General features: G+C 42.4%; 1 protein-coding gene across 2 annotated transcripts; it reads left to right on the top strand.

Annotated features, from left to right (window-relative positions):
• The first annotated feature begins 296 nt into the window (after window positions 1–296).
• Window positions 297–20,717, top strand: fshr (follicle stimulating hormone receptor). 2 transcript variants are annotated; one of them, XM_064321109.1, is made up of 11 exons: window positions 297–912; window positions 4,821–4,958; window positions 6,307–6,378; window positions 8,210–8,284; window positions 9,236–9,310; window positions 10,879–10,953; window positions 11,512–11,592; window positions 13,578–13,646; window positions 14,724–14,798; window positions 15,510–15,695; window positions 16,466–20,717. In XM_064321109.1, exons 1-11 carry the CDS (start codon window positions 755–757, stop codon window positions 17,580–17,582), a joined length of 2,121 nt encoding a protein of 706 aa, XP_064177179.1. In that variant the 5' UTR covers window positions 297–754; the 3' UTR covers window positions 17,583–20,717. The 2 variants fall into 2 exon arrangements, with proteins under 2 accessions (XP_064177179.1, XP_064177180.1); XM_064321110.1 differs by lacking the exon at window positions 4,821–4,958 and having other exon boundaries at window positions 298–912.
• The last annotated feature ends 1,533 nt before the right edge of the window (window positions 20,718–22,250 follow it).

Below are 22,250 nucleotides of genomic sequence, written 5' to 3'. Positions count from 1 at the left end.
TAACATTGTGTTCCTCTGTTTCACTATCACCAGATGGCAAAGAACCCAATCACAAACGAACTGCCAAAAATGGGGGTTGTAGACGGGGAACCATACAAAGGCACAAATCAACCTCGCTTTTATTTATTTATTTTTTTTCCTTTTTTAGATCTTTCGTTCAGCTCGGTCTGAGTAGGTGCGATATCTTCCATCTTCGAGGATTAAAAGGTGTTGAAACCAGGGATGAGAGAGTCTAGCATGTGGTGGGAATAGGTGGAGAGGGGTCGAGGTGGGGGGTTGGAGGGGGTGGTGATGTGGTGGTGGAGCCTAAAAGAGACAAGGGGGGAAAAAAACACAGAACAAAAAAAAAACGCCTCCTTATCTTTAGCTCCTCTCGTCCAAGGTCTCTGACAGGCTTCGTCGGCCGCCCTCAGTCCTGGCGCGATTCCTTCGGCTCTGAGACGCGTTTCGCCGCCAGACCCACACCCCGGAACTTCTGCGCCGACGCCCCGAGTGCGACGAAGGCGTCTTAAACAAGAGCTCGCTCAGCAGAGCTCGGAGGGATAGAAGAGGAACGGTGAACGGCGGCAGCCAAAAAACAAGTGGGTCCAACAGGAGGGGGGGGAGGGGGACACACCGTTTCTGGGTACAGGTGTGTTTGCGAGGAACGTAGAGGAGGGTGAGGGGGGCACCCAGTAGGACAATACCTGGAGATTACTGTTTCGGTGTGCCCCCCCACCACCCCCACCCTTGGATCTATAACAGGACACTAGCCATGACACCTCTGTGGGTCCTCTTCCTTGGCCTGGTCTCCGGGACGTCATGCGTGGCAATGCACGTCTGTTTGGCCAACGGAACCACGCGCTCCTTCTTCTGCGTGGGAAGCAGGGTTAACCAGATGCCCGCCGTCATCCCAAAAAACACCAGCTACATGTGAGTACAAGAGTACTACGCCTAGTGTTGCCACGGGAATGGTGGTTTGACCGGACAGCCCATTGCAGCTGCCTATGCCAAAGCAGATGATTGGTGTTTTATTGTGATAAATGTGTTCTTATGTTTGTTTCAAAGAATGACTGAGAGTGCTCTTGTCACTCTATGAAATGTGATGTTACATAGAGGGGTTTCACATGCACACGCACACACACACACACACACACACACATGCATGCATGCACACACTGGGATTGTTAAACACAGTAAAAGGATAACTGTTAAATCAACTCCTGTTGAACTTACATACACGCTGTTAGAGTTGAATTAACACTGGACGTTTTACTGTGCAGGTTTTGGGTCCTCACAGAGAACAGACACACAGGTTTAGTGTCATCGCAGAGCACGTACACACAGGTTTAGTGTCATCGCAGAGCACATACACACAGGTTTAGTGTCATCACAGAGGACATGCACACAGGTTTAGGGTCATCACAGAGGGCACACAGACACACAGGTTTGACGTAATCTGCAAGGTTGTCAGTGCTGATGATAGGGAGTAGAAGGGCTGGAATTAGCCTTGACCACAATGAAGTGAAACAGTGAAGTATTTCACAGCCTCCGCCTTTCAAATGTATTGCTCACATTACTACCCCACCATGTGCATTGTCCTTGATTATTTATGATTCCACTTAAAACATTTTCCATACATACACTATCATTCTGTTATTTTCACAAGCATATTAATAATATGAACATATGAATAACATATGCATAATAATATCTCTATTCATCTATAGTCCTTTGGACAGAACGTAACAGCTAACAGCTGTAGTAATACTGTAGCGTTGTTATGTACCGTAGTACTGTAGCTCTTGAGTAATGAATGAAATAAAATAATCTCACCGATTCAATTAATTTAATTAATTGAATGTGATTCAGCTGCATTTGTTGCATCTCCAATGAGAGGACCTTACAGAAAGTTACCCTGTGACATCATACACAGCACAGCAAATACTTACTACTCACTGTGTCCCATCAGGTGTGCTGATTTAACATGCTCTGGTAATGTGATTTATGTTATGGATGGAGAAATGGCACACTATATTAAAGTTTGCGTTGGCTAGCATAAGTGTCTGTGGCAGCTTTTGTAGTGATAATAAATGTTTAACACCACGCTCATGATAGTTGTATGTTGCAACTCGGATACATTACATTACATTACAGGCATTTGGCAAACGCTCTTATCCAGAGCGATGTACAACAAAGTGTATAAATGTAACCAGTTACAAGTGCGCTGAAAACCCTAGAGCGAAGTACAGTTCCAAGTGCAGGGAGCAACTGCACAGTTTAACTTGGACCCTGTAGGTAATCTTGTTGACACAACAAAAAGTAGTCTATACAAATAAAACAGGCAGTAGTTAAGCGAGTACCGTAACTACAATAAACAAAAAAACAGCTAACCTAGCTACATTCCTAAGAATATATAATCAATTGGATGCTACAGGGAGGAAGGGAGGGGTGGGGAGAGGTGCAACCTGAAGAGATGAGTCTTCATGGGATACTACCCATGATAGAAAATGCTGTTGTTAGGAGAACACCTCGCAGGACAATTAATGCTTCAGATGATCAATTTCCCAGTAGGTTCCACATGCCTGCTCTCACTTTCCCTCAAACTGTTAACAGCTATATAGTTCATTAATAAATAAATAAACCAATAAATTAATTAATTAATTAATTAATAATTAAATGACCATTTTTGGAGAGCAGGTTCATGCTATTCCCTATCTCAGTCTCCTGATGAACCACAGATTGGAGATGACAAAATAGGAATAGAAATAAGAGCTTATTATGCAAATATCATGACTTGCTACTGTCCACCAGTCAAGCTTCCATCACTGTGTATGAAATTCCAGACCTCCCAAACGCATCTGTGTTGTTTACCTTGAGCAGTGAGGGATGTGTGTGGGAGAGATTCGGGGGAAGGTGGGTGGGGGGGGGTGGGTGTTCAGTTGCAGCTGGCGCTATGATTTTGGCGCAACTCCCTGAAATGGGGTTGGCTCTTCATTTTCTTTTCTTTTTTCTTCTGCGGTGCTGTTGGAACTTCTCTTGCGCCATTTTGTTTGTTTGTGTTCTGTTTCTGTGCCTTGACATGTCTCAGCGGCACAGGCAAACGGGGGTGATTGTGTTCGTGGCAGTGTGTGAAAAGCACAACCGCCCTCAGACACAGGCACACACCCGCACTCACGCACAGACACACACACACACACACTTATCCAAACACATAGCAGCAGCACCTCTCTGGTGGCATTGTCTCAGACTGGTGAGTCACTAACCTGTGTCTCATCCAGGCAGCGCAGGTCCTGGGGGAACACTTGGCTACTTTCTGTTATTTAATGGAACACAGGGACTCTCAAACCTCCCACACATCTGTCGCACTCCAAATCACGCATCACAGGAACAAACAGTTCTGAGTCGGACAGAAAGTGACAGGGCTAGAATTTTTTTCTAATTTTATATGAAAGAGTTCTCTTATGAAAGGCATCCTCGAGGAGCCTACTGTAATGAGCGAAAGGAGGTGGAAAAGAGAGAGACAGAGAGAGTGAGAGTCTCTTCACTTCAGTGCCAGCAGACGAGACAGACAGACAGAGAGAGAGAGAGAGAGAGAGAGAGAGGGGTAAAATTTAATTGTGTCTAAAACACTGTAAAGGTTCTTGTAAATGTTATTTAACTTGGGAATGAAATGTGTGGGGAAAGACACGATAAAATGGAAATAGAGCCAGTGTTTATGCCGATTTGTGCATTCTGTTATACCTTGCACTTTTTCATAAGAGACAGCTAGCAACTTTCCACTAATTAAGTATGAACACTGGCTCCATTTCTATTGCTTGCCTGTTTTTGGTTTATGGCTCTCAGCTGTTGATTCAACAGCCTACGCCAACCACATTTTGGTGGTTGTGGCATAAATTCACAGCAGGGGGTCAATTCTGTAAGATTAAAAGGAGGGACAATGGCTGAAACAAAACACGTTCTAGGTTTATTGGCTGTGTGTAATTAATATATGAGAATTATCTGTGATACGCTCTCAAAGACTAGCTGCCTTCATCCCTAGGCTAATTTAACTAAAAAGTTGGGAAGGGGCTAAGAAGTGCGGCTTCAAATGTGATGCCATGGCGGTCATTACTACATTAAATCAGCAGCGCCAGCCAGCAAAACCGCCAGCAGAGGTGGGCTCCGGCACCCGAGAACCCTGGAGACAGAGAAAAGAAGGACTTGCCCCTTGACCGTGAATCAGCCTAGTGACACCAAGGTTTTTTCTCAGGGCTCAGTCCGCATGCTGTCTCGTTTAGCTTCTCGTTGTATAAATTGATTTTATTCCAATAACATGCAAAACAAACACCAAAAAGAAAGAAAACTGGGAAGGACAAACACCACAACAAACAGAGGGGATAAATGGAGAGAGTGAGATTCCAAAAAATAGACTGTGAGACCTGACTGCCAGCAGTGTCAGAAACACAAAACAGCATATTGCTGTAAACAACCTCCCCATAACGAGAGCTGCAAAAACCAAAAATTCTCCACAAAATAACACCCTGACTAATTTGTTTCCGGTGTATTCTGCTCCTGGACCTCTGCTCTGTTGTGGTTACTGGACTCTTCATTTTCGTAACCCACTACAAGGCGAATAATGCAAATGAATCAGTCAACTCTTTCTATCCCCTTGTCATGACAGCTTCGGAACAATTTTTTTCTTCTGGTTGTTTTCACCGGTACACAGCATTATCTATAGGTGAGAATGGGCTATTCAGCTATTATAGTCTGCCCATTATTACCAGTTTTTGAATCGTCAAACTTGGCTACTTTAGTTACAGTCCATCAGGGGAAAATATTCAATGTGCTATTGATTTCAGCAAGCCCATCTGTGAGAAAAGAAAGGAGGAAAGGAAGACAATGAGAAGGAAGAGCCAGAGAGAGAGACAGAGTGAGAGAGAGAGCCAGAGAGAGCTGATGTACCTATCAACTGCAGCTTCTCAAGACGTCCTCAGAAGGTAGTATTAAGAGTCATGGAAGGTCATTTTCACAGGACTGCTGTGAAAAACATTTCGAACAACAGTGGTTGTGTCAAATTGCTGCGATTTTACCAACTTTCCCTTGGCAATTTTGTTTCTTTCAGCTCATGTTAATCTCACAAAACTGCAAGCTGCATTTTAGTGCTGCTCTCTCTCCCAGCTGGCTGCCTGCAAGATGAACTAGTCTCATAAAAAAAGAATAATGTGTTCCCTGGGTGTTTTCAAAATCATTAAATGCACGCTTGTCTTGTCACATTGTACATGCCATTTTCAATAGAATATTTGGAGGAAAAATTATTTTAACAAAGATATTCTAACTTCATCCCTGCTTCTGTTGCAAAACTGAGGCCTTGCTTGTTCGGAGGTCTTAGCTAATCTCAATTTATGGGATGTGCTCATATAATAAGAAGAGCCACTGTATTTAGCGAGCCCAGCAGTGGGACCATGCCAATTCATTGAAGGAGCATATGTCCCTCAATTTCATGGGAAGATAGTCCATTAACTATGAAACGTGAGTATTTTAACTAAATATGAGTCAGTTTGGAGGAGTGAGTCTGGTGACACTCAGTGGGAGGCATTTGGAAAACTCATTAGACAAGGCTAGGTAATGGTACAGGGAAATACTAGAATTGAATGGTAATTGACTGTAAGTAATTCCTAGATTCCTATTCCAATATATCATCCATATGACATGTGCGGTGCGATACAGAGAGGAACTTCAGTTTTACGTAGCTAGCTGCTGTGAGCTCACTAACATTACTCTTCAGGGTTCTGTCAAGTCGGAACAAGTTGGAAGGTGAGCAGAAGGTTTGTTGTTTCTGGGGGAGGGCACTGATGGTGTGCACAAGAGCAAGGTGCTAAACCTCTTTGAGATATTAATTTGTGTCGATGTAGATATTCATTTATGCAAATTGAAATAATGCATAACAGAATGTTATGAGAGTCACCCCTTAGGGCTTCTGCTAACAGATAAAGTAATGAAGTGAAACTGATTAAAATAATTTAAGGTGACTAATCCTACCCACTCTAACATTAAAATGTAATTATCAGGCCTACATCTCCCTATAAAACCCTTGAAACATTATTACATTATAACATCTCTATATTGCTGCACACATACACACAAAGAAATGGAATAGATAATATAACACACTGTAATGAATGATCCCCTCGTGCTTGGTTGATTGATTGATTGATTGATTGATTGATTGATCTGTCGATTAATTGGAGGGCTGGTTGATTGAGTGGTTGCGTGCTTTTTGTTTGTATAGGTGATTGTTTTCATTCCAGGTATCTCTCCTCTCTCTCCCCCTCTTTGTCTCTGCAGTGAGTTTAAGCTGACACAGCTGAGGTTAATTCCACGTGCTGCCTTCTCAGAACTGCATGAGCTTTCCCGAATGTATGTATGCCCAGGAACTGCATGACCTGCACACTTCACAGCACAGCACTGTACACTGCCTTCGAGAATCATACCCTGGGCTGTGTGCATGTCATGTTGGCACACCTGTAAACTAGCATGGAAGGTGGATCATGCCAAGGTGTGTCTGATGACATTTCAAGAAAGAGCCCTGCCCTAAATTTGTCATTAAGAAGAAGTTTCTTTTAAAGATTAGAGATGTTGGTGTCCTGGTAAAATTCCATAAAACTAGCTCTATACTTCTAGCCATCTATGCATGCTGCCCCACACCAAATTAGCTATGCAATCCGTTGCATTCACTGCATAATTTGATTCCCCAGGTTGACATTGCAAATGGGAATTTAATTTTGCAATTCAAGTTTGTAATGATCCTCAGTTGACCTCCCTGGTTCAGTAAATGTAAAATAAATTGAGTGCATATCATGTGCGGCACAAACCAGGATCTCAAGGAGGGCACATGAGAAATGACCATACTTATGCATAATGGTACTGATAAAAATATTATTATGAATAATAATAAAGCTATCCCATTAACCGGGGCAAAGAACAGCAAGTTTCACAGCCAATACAATACCATAACAACTCTCATAGGGTCCTTCCTCTTCTCTGGGGAAATAGTACTTTGTATAAATAAGTGCTATTTAGTCTTGATTGTATGTGTTTAGTCTCTGATATGGAACATGGTGTGTTGTTCAGGTCCATAACATATAATACGTGGATCACAGAAATAGAGCAGATTGAGGTGTGGGCTATGAGAGGCTGTATCTCAATGGAGGATTGGGTGATAGGAACACACCAAGTCCTTCTTTGTGTATACTGAGCTCATTTTCATCGTGCACATTCACTAATTTGCTCATTGAAATGGCAACTGCTTTCCAGAACAAACCGTGCTTTGGGTTTTACCACACAAACACACACACATGTACGCACATACGTACGCCCACACAAGCACAAACACATACACACACACAAGAACGTTATGTTGTCAGGTCCGAGAGGAAACTGTGATCCCCTTTGGCCCCTTGAGTGGTGGTATGTCTGGTTTTGGAGGTCTAGTCTGAAATCCAGCTGGTTCTTTGAGCCGCTAACATAAGGAACTGTGGAGAGTATCTTTCACTCAAACAACATGAACAAATACAGCCCTGGAAATGTCAAATTTTCAATTTCACAGTCCATGTGTATGTGTCTGTGTAAAATCTTTTGCTATTTTTTCATGAACTGCTGACACATTTGATTTCTATTCCAAACAAACAAATTGTCATTCAAAACATTTATTTGCCGAAAATAACAACTTGTCCAAATACAAAAAAATACACAGTGTTGTTTTACATCAATGCAAAATACGTTTATACCCAGGGGTGTAGCACAAAATTCTGGAGCCTATACATAAGCAGTCTCTTTGGGCCCCCTTCCTTTCTTGATCCATGTCTCTCACGTATCATTCCAGACTTTTTGAGGGCCCTCCCCCCATTCGGGCCCTGGGTAGTCAGTCCCACTTTTCCCCCCACTACGACGCCCCTGTTTATACCCATAAATAAATAATAAAAATAACACTGTCTTTGATTAGGAAGGGTTCAACAGTCAATATTTGGTGGAGTAACCCTGATTCTTCTTCAGAAAATACAGGGTGTTCTTTTAATTCTTTCCAGAGTTGTACATTACAGCCTTCCAGGGTCAGGGTTGAATTACCTTGCAGGCACAGTGAGCCCAACGTTACTCAAATTTAGCTAGCCGTGGCGGTGAGTAGCATTAAGGAGATACTCACCCTGCTCTGACTCGTCTCTCCGATCCCCTCTCATCCCCCTGCTCTCAGCATGGTGTCGGAGAACGGAGCCTTGGAGGGGATTGCGGCGCACGCCTTTTCGAACCTATCAAACCTGGTCGAGATGTAAGTCTGACACACGCACTCCCCTGTCTACCTGCGATTCTGCCCAGAAACACAACAGCACATCACCCTTAATGAAAATGGATCGCCTTCATTTTGTGCTTTTCATTTAACAATCTCAAAGCACTTCACAGCGAAATCTCCTCATTACCCCGGTCTAGCACCCAGGACGTTCACCACACAATAGTTTAAGTAGAAACTGGGTGGTGATCAGCTTGCCTGGCTGGGAAAGCCAGTTTGGGAATTTTGCCAGAACCCTGGGGGATGACCCACTTGTTGCAAAGTGCTGTGGGATCATTAATGACCACAGGACGTTGGCTTAAAGCAGGGCTGCCCTACCCTGTTCCTGGAGGTCTACAGTCCTGTGGGTTTTCACTCCAATCCTAACAAAGCACACCTCATTCAACAGCTATATCTTGTTAAGCCACTAATTACTAGAATCAGGTGTGCTAAATTAGGGTTGAAATGAAAGTGTACAGGGTGGTAGATCTCTAGGAACAGGGTTGGGCAGCCCTGATTTAAAGTATCAAATGATGGAGTCTCCAACAGCTTAGTCTCCCCATTAATGTACTGGGCCATTGAGGTTTGTTTGGTTCAGAGGAAAGACCGCCCCCTACTGGCCCTCTTTTTGCAGTAGGTCTGCCATTCCATCCCTGCTTGGCTTAAACCATTCAGCAGGAGCGTTGGGTGGGGTTTCTGTCAGCTGTCTGCTAGCAACCTTCTGGCCAATGAGTGTGCCTGAGGTTAGAAACACAATACCAGGTATAGAACAGCTGCACCACAGGCCAGCTACAGAAGAGTACATCTTCAGGGAAGGCGATTTATGTCAAAACCAGTTTCACAACAGATTGGTATTATTTTTTTAAAGAAACGAAATGCCTCTTTTTCTAGACTGTCGAGTGGGAGTAATGAATTTGAAACTGCACTTTTCTGAAATGTGTTTTCCACTTACAGAACAATCACCAAATCAAAAAACCTAGTCTTCATTGAAAAGGGCGCTTTCTGGAATCTGTCAAGATTGAAATATCTGTAAGTTTATTTTATTTTTTTATTTATATTTATTAGAATATGTATTCTGAATTCTGTGAGTGCAGTCTGTTCCAGCTCACGTGTAATGTTGCAATAATCTTTAGGGTATATTTCAGGCTCTATTTTGACTACACAAACATAATGAGTAAATGCAAGGGCAATCACTGGTGCAGGTCAAAACAAGGCTTGTCCAAACCAGTTTTGGTATTTTAAGGATGCTGATACAAGCGAAGCACGCCACACCAAGGTGCTGCTTTGTTTTGAATGCGTTGAAGGTATAGCTAAGAGGTGTCTGTGCACTGGCCAATCAAAATGCTTTGTTAATTTGCTTTAAATAAATAGTTGCCTCAAATATCCTTGTTCTCCATCCTTTGGATATGTCCTGCCTGTCTGTTCCTACTCTCCGTAGATAATCTCATTTTTGACATTTAGCCTTTTCTTTGTGAAAACAATTGTTGAATAATTTCAAAATGATAATTTATTTTGCTATTGTGGATTTAATATAGTACCATAATATTTTACCATAGTACCATCAGCATGTAGATGCCAGCACAATATATTCATCTTTTTTTTTCATAATTGCCCCTGTCAAGGACTCATTATTGCCTCAGCGATAACTCCAGCTTTCTGGTGGCGGGATCTTCAGATACCGCAAAAACTCTTAAAATATCACTGCGCCAGTCTGGAGCACTTTAAAACATCTCACCCTCACCTTTTCCAGACGCTTAAGACAAGCTCTAAAAAACAGGGATGAAATACCAAACTCCGGCACAGCCTCGCCTTGGGCCCATTTACGCTGCTCCCTGATATCAGTTTGGCCTGGCAAGAACTGTGGCAGAATTAGTGAGGGGCTTTTTGCATCTTCAAAACGGAGCCCTAAGTCTAAAGATGAGTATAAGAACAGTACATGATGATGAAAAAGGCCAAACAGCCTCTCACCATTTAAGAACAAACTAGAGTATCCAGCAATACTGGACTTGAATACTCCTAGCCTCTGCCTCTACTAGATGGCCAGGCAAGCTGTTCCACAAACTGACAACTGTCAGTGTTAAGAAATACTTCTTCATATGAATATGAATATTATGTAAAGGGAGTCTTAGTTGCTCGTGTACTAAACCAATTCTCTCCTGTCATATATTGCAAAATAGAGCAACATATCTTTCCTATTGGCAGTCATAACTGTTGACAGATCTTTATGCAGTGACAGACAGCCGAGCTTCTCTCACAGTGAGAGGGATGTCTTCTCAAACTGCACATGCTGTATTCCCACTACAACAGATGCCAGAAGTCATGCTATATCACTCCATAATACAACCGGGAGAGCGAGAGACCGGGGCTGTCTTGGTGTCACTCAAAAATGTAGATCTCTGGAACTTTCTCAGTGGAAACTAAGCCTTCAGTAAATCAAAAATACAAAATCATACGCGTAGAAACTGGACATTATGGCTGGTGTTATTGAGTGTGTGTATACATACATAATACTTACACACACGTGCCTATTTGATAATGTGTTTTTGTGTTTATGTGTGTGCATGTATGTGCTGGTTTTTAATTTTGTTTGCTTTCAGGACCATTTCAAACACTGGACTGAAGTCACTGCCTGATTTCTCCAAGATTAACTCGGCAGCAAAGGACTTTCTGTTGTATGTCACACTTACCTTACTTCCCATTTAAAGTGAATAAGTGCATGACGTGCATGAACATTTGCTGATGAGGAAATGGAGTGGTTGTCTGTGTGCACTTAGGTGCACATTCATGTGCATGTGGATTTCACCTGCATGTGCATTTGTGTTTATCTCGGCACACAGGCACAGATTCCTTCATGACTCTGTGTCTCTATTTTCATGACAGTGAGCAAAGCTGTATGCTGGGAGGTATTTTATTCAAACATATTTATGCCTGGGAACTGTAACATTGGGTTCTTCTCAAGAGTTTTCCCTTACCAAAGACTGGGGCTTGGAGCCAGGCCAGACAGGCTGCTATAACTCATAGGGGTTTGCCATGGCCCCAGTGAGATCACAGCTACACAGAATTATGGGATATCTCTAATGAAACACATAGAGAACTAGCTTCCCCTCATCTGATAACCACTGCATATGGAAGCGATGAATTCACAAATCACAAACACGTGTAAAGAAAAGAGAAAAAAAGAGTGTTTTTCAAACATTTTCTCTCCTCTACTTTCTTTTTTTTCTCTGCAGTGACCTTCAGGATAACGTGAACATGAAAGTGATTCATCCAAACGCTTTCCTGGGTCTCAGTAGTGAAACCATAAGGGAACTGTGAGTCTGGCATCGCTACCTCTGGAAGTCCCACTAGTTCCACAGCGAGAGTCTGACTTTTCCTTTAATGAAAATCTTAATATCTGCTGTATCCAATGGATATTTACAATGCTGATGAATTTGGCATTTTATTTCTCAGCAGGAGGAAACAGAAATGTTTTTTTATTATTGTTGAAGTGTTTCATGCCAAGCCATGGCAGATAAGCACACAGAATCTGCCCAAATAAACAGAAATGACATAACTCAGCTCCATCACTATACTGCTGCTCTCTGTACTTCCCCCGTATACGTGTCAGGGAGAGATAGAGAGAATATTCCCTGGGGCCTCTGAAGATGGCACCTTATTCCTCACATCAGAATGTTGCTTGTTTCCTTCATGACAATGCTGAGAAAACACCCTGACACCACCACAGCTGCTGCTGCATCTAGCAACAGCTCAGATCATTGGTGTCGCCTTGTCGTTAAGTTAAATTTTTTTCACTGAAATCAGGCTTAGATCTTAGAACAAGCCAAAGCTAGCTTCCTTATTTCTTCAGTGGCCACCATTGCCTTTCTGGGAGTTAGCCAGCTAAAATACTGTTTATTTTAGGTGACCTTCCATCAAATTTTGCAATTGGTAGGGTTGTATTTTCTCAGTTAAATGTTATTTAAAAATGAAAACATAGTGATTAATAAAACATTTACGGTTTTATATAAAAAAAATTCCACTCTTTGAATTGGTTTGGTAAACAGCCATTTTTATCATAAAAACTGTCCACTGACACAGAAGCTGAAAACTAGACTGATAAATGAATAAAACCCCACAGTCGAGCATGTTAAACTGTGTAAATCCAGCTGAGATTTAGGCAATGTTGATGGAAATGCTTGTGTTGCATTTTTAACGCATTGGAACTTATTTGAAAATGTCAAATAAGCTTGCAATTGAGTCTTATGCATGTTCATGGTTTCACCTTGACCTTATGCTCATGTTTTTTGTTTTCTTATATTAAAAGTGTTCATTAAGCCACATGATAAAAATGTGTACTTTTTCCAAATTTATAAACTAGAGAATCATAACATTTTCTTCTGTTGTAAACAATGACATTTATAAACAGAATAGCTGTAGGCCTGACATTGGGTGTCCATTCTGTAGTGGATTTTCTGTTCAATTTAAGAATCTCACCCCATTATATGAGCATAGTTATTGCAGATTAATTTAAAATATTAATTGCCATGCTGTTTATGTACTGTACATAGCAAGGTCTCCAAAATACCTCATTCTCCTGTAGTGGGTTATGTAAGAACATTGTTGCTTTCTTTTCTAAAAAGACTGTGTAAAACTGTCAGATGAATACTGTGAATGACAGGGAAATCTACAGATTCCTGACAACATTTTTCCAGGTTTTTCTAATTAGGCTATTTAGCTGTTTATGCTGTTGAGGAGTTGACATGTTCCAGTCAACAGAAGATTGGGTGCTTGAGTGTTTGACTGAACAAAGAGCAGACCATTTCAAAGCAACATGATTGAGTCCATTACCATATAGTCTTTGATCAATCTCTTAGGCTCCCAGAAGCTAGACTGCCATTGCAATAACAGACTGTTATTGCAGCATCAGCGCTGGATATTTCTTCACTAACAAGATACATTTGCATTTACATTTACATTTAGGCAGCTTTAGACACAGCTGCTTCCTGCCTCAGATGAATGACTGGGCATGAAGGCCGTCCCGCTGTCTCTCTTTGCATTAATATTCATGATCAATCAGGCCTAAAACATATTATGGATCGGAACAATCGTCAGTTTCAAAGATTTTAAACAGCATCCACAGTGAGTCGGAACCTAAAAACGGTGTCACTCAAAACGAATGACTATTTTTTTTTAGAAAATACAAAATAGCATGCCTCTGTCTTTATTTTAGCAAGAAAAGCTTGAGTACCATATTTGTTTACTTTGCGCTCATGGCAAGTCGCTCCATCTTTTTCTTTTTTTCCCTTCACACTTCCAGGAGACTCACCAAAAATGGAATAACCGAGGTGCTGAATCACGCTTTCAATGGCACCAAACTGGACAGACTGTGAGTATTGCCTTTAAATTGATCAAGTCAAATGTATGTGACACTCAGTAGCAGGCGTAAGTAGTACATGGTTTCCCAACATAATTTCCGTGATATATATCTTGATCCTGAGGAGGTTTTTAGGGCATTTTACCCTCCTGCTTTACTTGTATTGCTCAGGTACCTGATTACAAGTACTTGGAAGCTACAACTGAGTCATCCCTGGGCGCTGGATTCTCTCTCTCTCTCTCTCTCTCTCTCTCTCTCTCTCTCTCTCTTTTCTGTCTCTCAATGCCTCATTCCCAATTTAATATAAGATGCTTTATTGCCATGAAATACCTACTGTAAATACTACAAAGTATACAAAGCATACCATCGTATGAACAGCAGGTAGTATTGTATCAACAGTAAACACAATCATAGTGATAGTTAGGCCCAAATGTTTTGTATTTGAAGCATTTAATATACTTCACCTCTCATAAACTCAGTTTTCCAGATAACAACAATGATTGATTGCAATTTGTTATTAATTTAAATTAGTCTGATTGTTTTCTGGTAAGAAGTGTTGTCATGAAACAATTGTGTAATTTATGTTAGTGGTGTTAATGGCCATTTATTTAGTACCAGGAGGCTCTTTTATGATTGAGCTCTAGGTCTTAAAGTGGCATAATAACCGGCGAATACAAAATTGCACGGATTTAAAAAATGTTTTGCTACTATATCATCAATGGATAATGGCCTAATTCTGTCCTGCATGCATTTTTGATGTTTTCCTCTGTACTTGAAAATCAACAAAATTGTACATGCAGGCTCCATAATGGATGCCTCTCATAATGTGATAGTCAGACCAAGGTAAGTGTAATTTAGGGCGTGGCCTAGCTTGGTGTTGCCTAGAAGAAAATTGAAACCTGTTTTGTTGAAATTGGTTTCTGACTGCAGTGCTCCAACAGAAAAAGCTTTTGTGGCAAATCTCTCTGTCTTGATTTGTCATTCTTCTATGTCTTTTGTTTCTTTCTGTCTCTTTGCTCTTGCCCTGCCTCACCTCTATCTGTCCCGCCACCCTTCTTGTCTCTTCCCTGCTTCCCCCCACAACTCCAGGTTGCTTATGGGGAACCAGCAGCTGAGGCAGATCCACAGTCAGGCGTTCTCAGGAGCGGAAGGCCCCGTTGTTCTGTAAGCACTAGCTACACTAAAGCTGCATTCAGTCCAACACAACAAATGTTAGAACATGTCTTACTGTAGATAATTCACTCAATGCTAAGACATTGCTCTGTGCCACCATTGCTGTTCATTGTTGATGACATTTGGGGGGCAGTTGCAGCAAACTTAGCTTACAGCACAACATAAATGGTACCAAACAAGTTAAAACTGCAACAACCGGGAGCTGCTTGCACTGTCATCCTGATCTGTTTGACCAATGTCAATGAATAGATGCCTATTTCCATTCCTGAAACATTGTCTTTCCAGTGTTGTTGTTTGTTGTTTATGTTGCATTTACAGTGCCAAAATAGTTTGCTATGCTGTGTTTTTTGCCATTGATGTTGACTTTATGTTTCTGAGGCATTTCTGTCACATTGTGGATGCATTTCTGATATGTGTTTTCCTTGCTGTTGCTTCTGGCTGATTTTTATATTAGCCTTGCAGAGATGTAGCTCGTTCTTTATGTTTCCATTGCTGTTGCTTGTCACCGATGCTGCGCTTGCATTAGTGAGACGTTGCTGAAGCGTTGCATTTTCATCGCTGTCGTTTGTTTCTGATGTTGCTCTTGCATTACTGAGATGTCGCTGGGAAACTGCCTTTTCATTGGTGACAATTCTCGCCGATATTGCGCTCGCTTTGCTGAGAAGGCGCTGAGAGATGTGCGTGGTGCTTACCGCCGCACAGGGACGTCTCGCGCACGTCCATCAGCGTCCTGCCGGAGAACATTCTGTGGAGGCTGAAGCGGCTAACAGCAGAGTCCGTGTACACCCTGAAGAAGCTGCCCAACCTGGACCTGTTCACCCAGCTGATCGAGGCCAACCTCACCTATCGGAGCCACTGCTGTGCATTCGCCAACTCCAAGAAGAACATGTGGGTGCCGTCAAAATAATGAGCCAGTGTTGATTGGCTTGTGTGCGTGCGTGTGTACGTGCATGCGTATTTGCATGCGTGCATGTGTGGGTGTGCTTGCCTTTGCGTATATATTTTTGTTTAGGCATGTATGGGGACATACTACATATGCACTGTATTCTTGTATACGAGTTTTATCACATCTGTTTGTGCGTGCTTATATTGAAATGGACCTAATACCTGTATAATTACACTGTAAGTTCAGTAGTAGGTAAGGTGTAACTGCTGTTTATTTTATACATTGTTGCATTACATTTACCGAGAAAAAAACCTGTTTGTGGATGTATTTGAACTGTTATTTTGCACTGCAGTCAAAAGAAGGTCCCGATATCTATGACCATAAGTACTTACTTGCTAACCAAATCAGATTTTTCTCCACCATCATAATATGAAAAAACAGGTCAAGTTCAATGTCCAAATGTTAAAATACATATTTTGCCATTTTAAGTACAATCTAACAGTGTGTATATATACTACAGTTGCACTGTATCTTCCTCTATAGGTATGCAGGATTTGTTGCTGTGTGTGTGTTTGTGTGTATTATTGATTTGCATGTGTGTGTGTGTATTCATGCATTCATAAATCCTGCATCTGTGTGCGTGTTTGTGTCTATATGTTCATTTGTGTGCATGCACTTGTGCGTGTATGTGTGCGAGTGTGTGTGTGTGTGTGTGTGTGTGTGTGCATGTGTGTGCGTATGTGTGTGTGTGCGTGTGCGTGTGTGTTCACAGGTCAGTGGTGCATGAGCTATGCGACAAGCCCAATATCAAGCAGGAAGAGCCCCAGTGGCACTTGGAGCACTGCACCATAGAGGTTTCCTGCCACCCCAAACCCGATGCCTTCAACCCCTGCGAGGACATCATGGGCTTCACCTACCTGCGCGTGCTCATCTGGATCATCAGCGTGCTGGCCATCGTGGGGAACTCCGTGGTCCTGCTGGTTCTGATCACCAGCCACTACAAGCTGACCGTGCCCCGCTTCCTCATGTGCCACCTGGCCTTCGCGGACCTCTGCATGGGCGTCTACCTGTTTGTCATCGCCTGCGTGGACATCCACACCAAGTCGCGCTACTACAACTACGGCATCGACTGGCAGACGGGGCCCGGGTGTGGGGCGGCGGGCTTCTTCACCGTCTTCGCCAGCGAACTGTCGGTCTACACGCTCACCGTGATCACCCTGGAGCGCTGGCACACCATCACCTTCGCCATGCAGCTGGACCGGAAGTTCCGCCTCCGGCACGCATGCGCCGTCATGGCGGGCGGCTGGCTCTTTGCCTCGATGGCCGCCCTGCTGCCCACGGCCGGCGTCAGCAGCTACATGAAGGTGAGCATCTGCCTGCCCATGGACGTGGAGACGCCGGTCTCCCAGGCCTACATCATCATCCTGCTGCTCTTCAACGTGCTGGCCTTCCTGGTCATCTGCGTGTGCTACCTGAGCATCTACCTGACGGTGCGCAACCCCAGCTTCGTGTCGGCCAATGCCGACATGCGCATCGCCAAGCGCATGGCCGTGCTCATCTTCACCGACTTCCTGTGCATGGCGCCCATCTCCTTCTTCGCCATCTCGGCGGCCCTCAAGCTGCCGCTGATCACCGTGTCACACTCCAAGGTGCTACTGGTGCTCTTCTACCCCATAAACTCCTGCTCCAACCCCTTCCTCTATGCCTTCTTCACCAAAAACTTCAAGAGGGACTTCTTCATCCTCGCCAGCCACTTCGGCTGCTTCAAGACGCAGGCGCAGATCTACCGCACCGAGATCTCCTCCGTCCAGAACGGGGCCTGGGTGCCCACCCCAAAAACCAGCGACGGCACCCTATACTCTCTGGTGCCCATCAACAACCCCCACTGACCTCTGACAGCCTTCAGTAAAACCATGGTCTTTCATTTGAACTTGTACACACTCAAGGCCCTCCCCCACCCAAAAGAAGGCCGTACAATACAGGCCTGATAACTTTGTTGGGTTCTCAATGCCTCCAACATGGATATTGTTTTCATATTATTTTTTTGGATGTGGTTTTTATACATGCTTTTTCTCCCATATTTTCACTCTAGAATATGGCATATGTACACAGCATGTCAGTGGAGATTGCTGGAACTAAAGAGACTTGCCTCAGGGAAGCATGAGCGTGAACTCTGACCCCTGACATCTGACCTCGGGAATTCTCACCTGTTTCTTAATTGAAGATTTAGCAATTCTCTGTTTTTGGAGGGGGTCGGTGGTGTGGTGAAAAAACAAGACACAAGTGCAGCAGATGGTATCATAACAAGCCAGGTTTTCTGTCTCCATGGTAACTCTTGTGAAGCAGTTTTCCAGCCATGTTTGAAGGAAAAGGAGAAATGCTGCTGTGCTATTTTACCTACTGCTGCCTCACTCCCCATGTCTAGCCCATGTGACCCCCCCCCCACTCCCCCCACCAACCCCCCAGTTTATCTGATGCTGTTCATCTTTACGTGGAATGACGATATTTTCGCAGCACTCTTGAGTTTAAAGGCAGAACAAGTGACGCAGCCTTCACCTGTCCAGATAATGAACTTTTTTTACATACCGTAAGTCTACATCAGGGATCCTTAAAATGCTTATACTATGTTGGGGCACATTATTCTTTATCTGTTGTGTGGATGTTTTATTGCGTAGATTTTGTGTAGATTTAAGAACTTTATAGTTAATTCAGTCGTTAAATATGTTTTGTTGAAATTTGGTAATTTCTTCTTGGACACCTTGACCCTTCCCCCTCACGGGTTCCAGGCAAAAACAATAAACTAAAACAACAAGCTAAAACAAGGACAAAAGAAAGTAAGATGGTGTGATCACTTTCCCGGAGAAGAAAAAGGCATTAGGCTTGGATGTGCAGTGCCAAATAAACATATTGTGGCAAGGTTATTCCCCCTGAGAAATTGCAAAGAAGCTTGAGATTTCCAGGTGCAATGGTCAGTATACTTTCAGAAGGGTCCAACTGATGGGCAGTGATGTTAACAGGAGAAGACCAGGAAGATTAAGAGGCAGTAGACATATATCTTGTGATGTCTAGCAAAAGAAACCGTTGTAAAATTTTACCACAATTCCAGGAAAAATTCAATGCAGCTAGAGAGAAACCAGTTCCCCTGACTATAGTGAAACGGCAACTATGATTTGCAGGTCTGAAAGGATGTCTATCTGCCTTTTGCAAATCTTTTTGATCCAGTGTTTATGGTGCCTGGCCCACTGACGTCTTTTCTTCTTGTTAACAATACATAGCAAGGGTTTTTTTTTCCGCAGATACACATTATTTTAGACCAGCAGATTGTAGTTGCCATTTCACTGTAGAGAGAAGTGGTTTCTACCTAGTTGCATTGAGTTCTTCCTGGAGTTGTGGTGTGGTTTTACAACAGTTTTGTTCTGTAGGATATGTCGTGTGTAGATTTTGGCCTTAGAGAGGGAAACAGTGAATAAGAATGTGGCCTGGCCTCCCCTTCAGAAGCATCAAAGCAAATGTGATTGGGGCAATTTTAAATTCCACTGATACCCTAATCTAGGCTGACAATCTATGGGTTTCACCTCCTCCGAAAAGACAAACCATATGACACAGGACACCATATCGGGGGTTGGAGAGCCTACATGCCTAACATTTCCCATTACTTTTAGTTTGAATGCAGTCTTTAGGTAGGCCAGTCCTTGTCATAAATTAGTCTGACCCCCCTTCCCTTCTCTCCTAAACCTTAACCCGGCATCACCCAATCAGGTCAAACATCAAGCCATGCTGGGTAGAGTATTTAAGATTGCCACAGGAAAAAAATGTGTGTGTTGCGTTTGGTTTCGGAGCCTGGAAGAAGAAGAGTTTTCCTCTTTTTATTTTGGTGGTGGTTCCTAGGTCGTGTGTTTTTAGCCTGGAAGTGAGTGATACTTTGGCAAGGTCTGGCCGATCCGTTTCTCTCTCTCTTATCCGTCTCTCTCTCTCTATTTTCTGGTATTTCTAGATTAGTTGTTTAATGTTTTGCTGTATGTCTTCTGTTGTGTAATTTAGAAGTAGTGTGCCTGCATTCAATAAAGAATGTATGTTTTCAATTCATTAATATAATTGACTGCTTCTTATTGAATTCAATTATTTAATCTGAAAACCTGATGTACAGCTTGTTTTGACTTGATGGTTGATTCCACCAGTTTTCTGCAGACTGACCTATCAAAGAATTTGGCAATGTAATTGATAATTCTAGTTTTAACATAATTGTTAAATTAAATCTAATAAAATATATTTTACATGTAGGTTAAGTGAGGGGTTCTAGCATGCAATATCGCTTGGTTCAGTATTCAGAGTGCTGAACAGTTTAACAAGGGCATTAACTGTTGGAACCGCTGGATTCAGAAAATAAACATATCCTTAATTAATTGCTTGTCCGACAGTTCACTAGACCTCACAAAGATATTTGTTTTCTGCCTCTTGATCTTTCCGGGCTGCTCCCATTAACATTACTGCCAATCAGCTGGACCCTTCTGATAGATAATTTCACTCAGTGTAATAACCCCTCCATCTCCCTCCCACCACCCACTTTGCAAAATGAAATGGATAGACTTCCAATAATGAATGTGTTTGTAATTAAAGCCAAAAGAGGCTATTTTGAGGAAAGGTGTGTCTAAGATTTTTTTTAAGTCATCTTTTTGTGTTATTGTAGGTAGAAACTGGAAAAATAAGTTATTTGGTTTGTTATTAGATACATCTGCATATTTTAACTGAACTCTTCACTACCTGAAGTTTTTTTTTCTCCTTTTAACTACAGGTGGCCTAATACTTTTGGCCTATATATTTTCTGAAAAAGTGTTAGTATGTATCCTTATTGTTCGTCTTACGTGGGTGTTGTTTTTTTCCTTCTTTTTTTCTTTATTACATGTGTTAATATTTGTACACTTGATTCAGTAATGGGACAGTGATAGAAGTTGTAAGTTTATGCTTAAGCCCAAGCTGTCTGTGTTTCTCTTTGATGCTATTATAATTAAAATTATTATTGTTGTTGTGGTTGTTGTTGTTACCTATTCTCCCCATCAGCATAATTCAGTGGGAGTTTATGTATGTGTTCAAGTCAATGCTCTTAAAGGATTTCTCCAAGCAAGGTGCATTCTTGGAAAGGTTTTATGACATCTCACAGGCAACTGTCGGACGAGTTCCAGAAAAGCACTATCCTAGGCAACCCCCACCCAGGCAACCCACCATCCTCCACTGGTCTCCACCATAGAACAGCAGTGTAAACAGATGCAAGCAACCTGTTTTTATTATACTCTAGAGTGAAAAATGACAATGTTATTAGAGAGAGCAGCATTCATTGTTACAGCATGTTGAATGACTGTGCATGAGCAAGCTGTGTCCATCATATCACTGTGTAAAATTACTGTACTAAAGAACTCTAAAGAGGTCTCCATTTCAAAGCCAAAGTATATAATAGTTACGTCATATGAGTGAGATGCATCCATTATAGCACAGAAACATTTCTCCACCTCTTATCGCTGATATTCTCTCGTTTAGCACGTCCAGTACTTTCAAGGTCAAAATGACCCCACAAAGGAATCTGGACACAATGCCTTTTTTGGAGGTTATGGTTAGGGTGGGGAGGGGGGTGTGTGTGTAATAGGGAACTTGCCAGGAGGGCTGCATCAGAGCGAAACAATAACTGTACAACTACTACATGTGGCTGTCACCAAAAGCCATTATGTGTCTGACTGTTCCTTTTTGATTGAATGTCAATCAAACATTTTGTGACTTGGGGTAGATTGCGATTGGTTAGAGGGAGGTGAGGTCATTATTGAGGTCACCAACACAGAGGCACGATACTACACCAATGCAGTGGCGTGATAATGGGTGGAGGCTGTTACTGCCACTCATGGCTGGGCAGAAAAAGACAATACATTTTCAACATAGGGCCACCCAAAATATAACCCAATGTCCAAATTTGCCTGGCCATACCCAATCAGTGTGTCTAATCAATAATCCAGGGCCAAATGTTACACACATGAGTCCTAAAAGCTGAGGAATTAATTTTTCTCACAATTTCTCTAATAACAGCAATTTGAAATAAAATACATTTTTTCTACCCTTGTAATATCTTTCTGGATCCCATGTTATTTAAGTTATCGTACAATGTTTAAAAGGTGAAAACACCTGACGTACATTGACACAAGGTTGGCTTTGAGCTCGGCCATGGTTACTTCCTGATTTTGCCATTCCTGCCAGCCGTGACATAACAGGATGAGACTCTGTACTGCAGGGGAATGACAGAGTATTGTCTTTGAAACAGTTATTCATTTCCATGGCCAAGACACCGTGTTCTCACGTGATGTACCAAGGGCACTACAGGATGTCGTGTGGCAACAGTCAGAAATTCGGTGAGAATGTTTTGCTTCTGTGGAAATGGTTCTTCGTGTGACTTCAAAGAGGTATGATGTTCACAATGAAATGTGTTGTCCTTTTGTGCCCACACATGAAGACTTCCTAAAATTCACTGAGTGTGGCACTCACCTGGTCACATGCTGTGAGTTCTGGAGGACAGACGA

Source organism: Anguilla rostrata, chromosome 2 (assembly GCF_018555375.3).
Source record: "Anguilla rostrata isolate EN2019 chromosome 2, ASM1855537v3, whole genome shotgun sequence".
Classification (NCBI taxonomy): domain Eukaryota; kingdom Metazoa; phylum Chordata; class Actinopteri; order Anguilliformes; family Anguillidae; genus Anguilla; species Anguilla rostrata.
Note: the sequence above shows the minus strand (reverse complement) of the source record. Positions and strands in the feature narration are given on the sequence as shown.

What these genes read in the sequence shown, in the direction of transcription:
- fshr (XM_064321109.1), top strand. Translation starts at nt 755, where the DNA reads ATGACACCTCTGTGGGTCCTCTTCCTTGGCCTGGTCTCCGGGACGTCA. An exon ending in GCAGCAAAGGACTTTCTGTT is followed by an intron (nt 10,954 to 11,511) that starts GTATGTCACACT and finishes TTTTCTCTGCAG; the next exon opens with TGACCTTCAGGATAACGTGA. An exon ending in AGTGAAACCATAAGGGAACT is followed by an intron (nt 11,593 to 13,577) that starts GTGAGTCTGGCA and finishes TCACACTTCCAG; the next exon opens with GAGACTCACCAAAAATGGAA.